Source organism: Engraulis encrasicolus, chromosome 20 (genome assembly GCF_034702125.1).
Source record: "Engraulis encrasicolus isolate BLACKSEA-1 chromosome 20, IST_EnEncr_1.0, whole genome shotgun sequence".
Lineage (NCBI taxonomy): Eukaryota > Metazoa > Chordata > Actinopteri > Clupeiformes > Engraulidae > Engraulis > Engraulis encrasicolus.
The window spans coordinates 10,074,583-10,082,082 of record NC_085876.1 but is presented as its reverse complement, the minus strand read 5'-3'; the positions used below and the strand labels follow the sequence as shown (position 1 = coordinate 10,082,082).

Below are 7,500 nucleotides of genomic sequence, written 5' to 3'. Positions count from 1 at the left end.
ACTTGCGATGAAAGGGTTGAAGATGAAAGGGTTAACTCGGGTATGGAAGGGGCTATATTTGGTGGGAAAGGGTTCAGTATATAACAAGTTGATTCTTAAACTAGTAAGTAATCTCCTGATTGGGTGGTCGAGGAGTCATCGTAGCATCTCAGATGTGGAGTATTAATCTGTCTCAACCTGCACCTGAGTGATGTTTACTTTCCTCTGTGTTGTCTGCAGGAGTTGGATTCGCCGCGCGGCAGGTGGTGGGTAAGGCCAAGCCCACCATCGTCATCAGCGTGGGTGCCGATGGAGCCATGACCATCAAGACGCCACGGAATGAGGTCAAGTTCAAGCTGGGCGAGGAGTTCGAGGAGACCACTCCTGACGACAGGAAGACCAAGGTGAGCACTGAGCAGGGCCGCCACTAGGCATAACCAGAGTAAACAGAGAGCTTAGGGCCTCCTAAATTGATATTGACTAAAAAACACATTATTATTATTATTATTATTATTGTTATTATTATTATTATTATTATTATTATTATTATTATTATTTAATGATGAGGAGGGCCTCCTAACCAGTTATGCTTAGGGCCTCCAAAACCTTAACAGCGGCATGGTACTGAGGACATGTGTTGCCATGGTCACCAACAAGGTCATAGTTAAAGTCAATGTCCCAGACAAGGGGCCTCATGTACAAAGCTTGCTTAGGCACAAAAAAAGCTAGGTAAGTAAATTTCACCCACATGTTCAGATGTACTGAGACGGATTTCACATCAAAAAGTGCACGTGTACTACAGTTCATGCGAAATCGGATGTACCATGTCAATCAGCGTGAAAACCTGTTGCATGAACTGAAATACTTTTTAAATTGCAGGTGCATGCATGTGTAGCTTTACAGATTTTCACATACGCCAAGAGTCAGCGGGAAATCTACGGAATGCTTAGTACATGAGGCCCCACAGCCAAATGGTTGGCGTTTTCATGATGTTTGGTTTTGCAATGCATGTCGGCTTGGTTCTGTCTACTCTTGACTTTCTGTGTTGCTGTATTCATGACCGTCTATCTTCTTTATATGCTCTGCTGTTGATCATGTTATGTTGTGTTGATAATAAAGAAAACAATTAACAGATTCCTGACATGGCAATACGTTTATCGAATCTCTCCCTCTCTCTTTCTCTCTCTGTCCATCTCTCCATCTATCTTCAGAATGTGATCTCTCTGGACAATGGCAAGCTGCTGCAGAAACAGAAGTGGGATGACAAAGAGGCGTGCATTGAGAGAGAAGTGGTGGGAGACAAGCTTATTACGGTAAGGACTCAGGCTCTTTCAACTGCATTCTCATATTCTCTCAAATGTCTCGACTATGATAATAAGCAACTCTCTCTCTCTCTCTCACACACACACACACACACACACACACACACACACACACACACACATTCCCTCCCCCCTCTCTCTCTCGCACAAACACACACACACACTCTCTCTCTCTCTCTCTCTCTCTCTCTCTCTCTCTCTCTCTCTCTCTCTCTCTCTCTCTCTCTCTCTCTCTCACACCAAATGTTAAACAACCATGTGTGTTTGTGTGGTGCTCATCTGTGTAGAAGCTGAAGACTGGAGGTGTGGAGGCGGTGAGAACATTTGTGAAGGAGGCCTGAGTCTGAAGATGGAAGCCAGCATCATCTGAAGACCAGCACCCTGTTTCTCTAAAGCATTGTTGCTAACCAGTTCACAACTTACCTGGTTTCCAATGGGAAATTGCATTGCAACCAAGTAAGTTGCTAACTTAGTTAGCAACGACGCTGTTGGGAAACGCACCCCATAGCAGGGATCCATCAATTACTGACCATGCACTGTGACACGCCTTGATTTAAATGTTTTGTGTTGTGTCAGGATATAGTTTGTAAATCTGATACTTTAATAAAATGTGTGCTCTCAATGTCAGTTGACTCATATTGTATTAAAGCCTTTGTGTGTTTTTTTAGTGCAAGTTCCTCTTTGGTTCTTTGCACACTTGCACACACATGCAGGCCCTCCGTCAGGGGGCGACAAACGGGTATTTTGTCCCGGGCCCAGGAATGAGCAGGCCCAGAAGTGGGCCCTCATGAAGTTTGTGCTTAATGATTCTATTTTATTTCAAAATAACTTGGTTTGAGGGAGGGAGAATGCACTATAGTTGCATTAAATAAATGATAGCGAGATCTTTTGCCTTTCCTGTCCTTAAATAAGGATGAGGAACCTACTCCACCTCCTCCACCCCAAAACGCTTTGGTCGGTCATTATAAGGGCTTCAACCAACCAAAAAATTGGCTTCAACCAACGTGGCTCCTGCCATTTGCCAGGATGTGTCTCATTACAAATCAGGAGTGTAGAAAATGAAGGAAAAGCAAAAAATAGATGAAGAAACCAGGAGCCTCAGGAATTCAGTAAAAAATATTCTTCAAAGGATACAGGTACTAGCAAAGGCAGGGGAGACTATAAGAATAGAAGAATATGCTTCACTGTTTGGCTGGATGCCTGGTGGACTAATTTCCTCTAAAAATGCATGATTTTTTTTTAAATCACAGGTCAGCTCTGTCTATCATTAGCCTCTTAGAACAAGCATTTGTTTACAGTTGCGTAAGCCATTGAAGTCCCAGACTGTTGTGACAAGTTTAACAACTTTCACCCTAACCATACCTCCACATGACCTAAACTGAGGATTATGGCTTAACTGCCTTTGTAGGTAACTGCCTTTGCAGAGGCGGACATTCCATTAGGCTAACCTAGGAATTGCCTAGGGCCCGACCAAATCTGTCCTCCATAGGAGTCCACAAAAAGTAAGCTTGATTATCACTTAAAGAACATATAAAGTAATCAACGATATACGAGACAAAACTTTTTAATAGCAACCAAACATAGAGCTGTATGTCTACTGTAGTATATAATTACTTTTGGGGGCCCCATGCTTATATTTGGACTAGGGCCCCAAAATGGCTGGATCCGCCTCTGTGCCTTTGTTAGTATGCCATAGGGCAGGAAAAACGAAGGTACGCAGACCACACAGACCCACACACACACACACACACACACACACACACACACACACACACACACACACACACACACACACACATACAGTGTCCTTTATTGTAAATAGGAAATCGCTGTGTGTAGATTTTTTTTCAAACTTTGTTTATTAAGCAAAATGATCTCAGACAATATTTTACATAAATGTACCGTTTTTTTTGGAAGAACAATCAACCCACACAAATACAAACAAAAACAGACTAACATACAAAGACAAACAAAAAACCTACACATCAAACAGCAAATGCTAAATACAAGCCATAATTAAATAGACATAGCCACAGCCAAACATAGCATGTTCCCCTAAAGCGTTGGGGTCAGGAATAAGTGAGATATCAGACTTGTTCTTATCTAGGTTCAGTGTATATCCAGATATCTGGCCAAAGTTTTTAAGCGTGTCAGGAGCAGCAGGGACAGACACCGGAAGATCAGATACGTATCACAAAAGATCATCGGCATATAGAGAGACCTCAGACCATTTTGTGATATTCCCGTAATGTGCGAGTTAGACCATAGAGCTATTGCAAGAGGTTCAATGGCAACTGCAAATAACAAAAGGCTTAAGGGACAGCCTTGTCTGGTAGAGCGATACAGGCGAAAATGCTCTAACTGAACATTATTCGTCCTTACTGAGGCTTGAGGAGAAGAATATAACAGCCTGATCCATGAAATAAAGTTATTCCCAAAACCAAATCTCTTTAATGTATAGAAAAGGTAGTCCCAGGACACGGTATCAAACGCCTTACGAGCGTCCAATGATAGGACCACTTCTTGAGTATTTGAAGCAGGAGCATTGTAGAGGGTGTTAAAAATATGTCGGGGATTAGAAAATGAGTGCCTGTTTGGCCCAGTTTGGTCTGAAGAGATGATAGAAGGTAGAATTGATTCTAGACGTAGAGCCAGAAGTTTGAAGTCAACATTCAATAGACTAATTGGGCGATAGGAAGAACAAAGTAAGGGATCTTTGCCTTTTTAAATAAGAGAGATAAATGCTTGAGAGAGTGTTTGTGGTAGATTGCCAGACTTAAATGATTCGTTGAACATGTCTAGTAGCAACGGGGCCAGTGTAATCCAAAACTTTTTGAAAAATTCAAGTGGATAGCCATCTGGTCCCGGACATTTACCAATTTGCAGAGATATCATGGCTGCATTGAGTTCAGAAAGAGTAATGGGTTTCTCTAAAATTTCAGCAGATGTCTCATCAACCAAATGAGTCTCCAGGTTGGTAAAGAAAAAGCATCAACGTCAGGTGAGGCACTCTGATCATATGAATAAATAGATATATAAAAGTTCTTAAAGGCATTGTTAATCTCCAATGGATCAATAGACATACCATAGTCTGTTTTAATTTGTGGAATGCAATGGGATGCTGATGTCTGACATAGTTGGTAGCAGTGCTAGCAATTTGCTAGTCTTGTCTCAATGTTCATAACATTGAGACCTAGACTGAAGCAAGAGCTAAACTGTGCGATCAGTCATTATTCAGACACAAATGTAACAAATCCATTTAGAAGCAGACGTGTGTTAAGACGCCAAGGCATATGTTTAGTGGTGGGGGTTTTAAATGTTCATAGAGATGGGAGCATGATCGGAGATGACTATAGCATCATACTGACAAGAAGTTACAGATGAAAGCTTCCTGCTATCAAGTAAAAAAAAATCAATACGAGTAAAAGTATGAGGAACAGGGGGTAAGAATGAGTAAACTCTTTTATAAGGGTTAAAAAACGCCAAATATCTATAACTGAAAACAGACATTGAAGGATTGAATCGCCTTGGCAGCCTTAGACAATTGACGGACCTTGGGTGATGACCTATCCAGAGGGTCCAGCCAGCAAATAAAATAACCTCCCATAATGAAACAAGTGTACTGACAAAATGTCTAAAAAAGCAATCATCATTTCAGGTGAGTCTTTTTTAAGAAAATTATGTGTTTAAAGGGGCTTCAAGTAGGATTAAAAGTTCAATTAATCACGGTCCCAGGTCAGTCTATGCTTATGTGAGTCATTAGTAAGTGAGCGACGGCTTATCGCGACCACTTCCATGGTCCTCTGTCAGAAAACCAGAGGTGTGACCAAGTCACTAATGTGCAAGTCACAAGTAAGTAAGTTCTATTTGCAATCACAATTTCGATCATAAATTCATTAGTATAATAATGAGACCTGAGTAAAAAGATGACAATTACTAAAACAGTTGCTGAGAAATCAGTCTAAACCAAACTACTGCTTGTGCTGTGTTTTTTTCACATAAAAATACATTAAATGTGAATTTGTACTTAAACAAAGGAGCAACCATATGCCAAATATTTACTGTCTAGTGGGCAAATAGTCCTGTTTGCATGCATGCGTGCGTATGTGTGTGTGTGTGTCCGTTCCATCAACTGCAGAAGATTGGTCATATCTAGTCAAGGTTGTATACAGACTCTAGCATTATAACGCTAAGGGCAGGGCTCTATGGTTAACTTTTTCACTAGGAGCACAGGGCCACTGACAGCTTTGGCTGGGCCCAGGACCAAAAACTCTAAATGGCCCTAAATCCACACCCCCGAAACTACAAGCCTTGACTGTTTTAAGACCGTTTAATTTCAATGAGGAAAAAAAATAGACTAAGCCAGGGATGCTGAGGTGGTCACGGTGAACGTTTTTTTCAAGACATTAGGGAGGCATATTACACTTCCGACCTGAAAACACGGATTCACACTTTCATACAGCCGAGGCTACTATGTATGAATTTACCTACAAAGGCCAAGGGTTAAAGTAGGCCTAGTTCATGTCTTACAGGTGCTACCCAACCCCCTGCCTCTTTACTGTAGTGTACCACTCAACTAATGTAAACATTTTGGTTTGGCTTTAAAAGATGCCATTTTCCCTCAGGTACCATATTAAGCTCACCATTCTCATCAAGATATGACATACAGCAGGGATAATCAATGAAAAGATGTTGCTTTTTTTTTATTCCTCCCAGTGTGTGTGTGTGAGTGTGTGTGTGTGTGTGTGGGGGGGGGGGGATGGGCATGTGAGGCAGGATGATGAGTTAACAGCACAGCGCAGCAGTTCACTTTATCTCATTATCTGTAAACCAAAAGCTGACCACTGACAGTGAACACACCAATGAGCACATGCATGGTGCGGCGCACTCTATGCTATCTGCTGTAGGCTATGTGCCAACAGTATTTAGCCTAGTAGACTATTGTCCACATGGGCTAAGAAATGAGGACAAATTTAGGATTGTTAGGTTGGATTAAATTCCTGATATTTGTTGAAGCTGTATCGGCATTGTCGCTTTCCCCCTCACATTCTCGTCGCAATGGCCCATCACGAAACATTTTCCTGCGTCAAAGTCCGCGCTAGAACATTCGTTTGCAGGTTAGTCATCCATCTTGTTAATTATATTAGCCTACCAGACTTCTTCTCGGGGCTTATTCGCCTGCACGCTGCCGTAGTCTGAAATAATGCAAATTAAACGTGGCGTGAGAATGTCAGTTAACGAGCCAAACTTGTTCTGCGCTTCTACAGTAGGCCTATAGGAAGAAGTACGGTGTATAATGCCCTATCCAACATTTCGCTCTCATTTTTTCTCTAAGTGGACGAATCTGCCCTGTGCCGTTTGGTGTGCAAGCTTGCAGTAGGCTACTATCCTATGTGTCGCATTGTTCTGTACGCCTCGCGCCCCCGTCTCGCTGTCCTCCCTCAATCGCCCTCCCTTCCCCCACAAAGTCACTTGTATGCTGTGCATCTTCAGAAAGAATACGTTCACCACCGTGCACGTCACAGATTGTACCCAAACAAAGTTCTGGTTCTATGTTTCCTGATTTTTGTTTATTTGGAAAGCAGGGTTTAACATGCCAGTTCTCAGTGCTTGCATTGTGCTGCTCTAACGTGTCATTTCCAAGCAACGGCAATTGTGACTCCAAACTTCCAAAATTACCAACCAAAACATGTTCTAACGGTGAGAAACTTAATATAAGATTGAGTCGACACCATGAGATAGCCTACAAGTTTCACGAGTGCATGGACTGGGATGGGAGCAGCGCGAGATAGGTTGGGTACAGGCGCTTTATCCGAGCCATGCATGTCTCGCGCCGCTCAGCAATAGCGTGCGTCGGCTTGCGTTTCTTTAGCCATGGACTAGACACATTGAATGAGCCCAGTGAGTTAGTCTGTGAAATAGCGTCCTGATGCCCATTTAATAAAGTTAAAAATAGGCTGTTAAAAGAAACGTTTAAACTTTGACTCTAACCCACTACAAGCGTGAACTTACGCCAGCTGTCTCCTAACTGGAGTCCCCTCAACTTGCAGGTCACATTTCTTTCGTCCTCACGAATGGCGGAAATTTCCCCAAAAGCAAATGCATGCTTATTGCGCAATGCTCCGCTCTGACTTATTGTCCGACTTCGTAGGTTTCATATCGTTTTAAGAACAATACCTAGGCTACTTTTAGCAGGCTA

The 7,500-nt window shown here is 42.3% G+C and overlaps 1 protein-coding gene across 1 annotated transcript in view; it reads left to right on the top strand.

The window, feature by feature from the left end:
* LOC134435712 (fatty acid-binding protein, adipocyte-like) overlaps positions 1 to 1,928 on the top strand; it is a 2,163-nt gene extending 235 nt beyond the window's left edge. Inside the window, exons 2-4 of the mRNA XM_063184759.1 lie at positions 220 to 383; positions 1,191 to 1,292; positions 1,589 to 1,928. Of these exons, the coding sequence (XP_063040829.1) occupies positions 220 to 383; positions 1,191 to 1,292; positions 1,589 to 1,642 (320 nt within the window). The 3' untranslated portion in view covers positions 1,643 to 1,928. The remainder of the gene's footprint in view (positions 1 to 219; positions 384 to 1,190; positions 1,293 to 1,588) is intronic.
* The last annotated feature ends 5,572 nt before the right edge of the window (positions 1,929 to 7,500 follow it).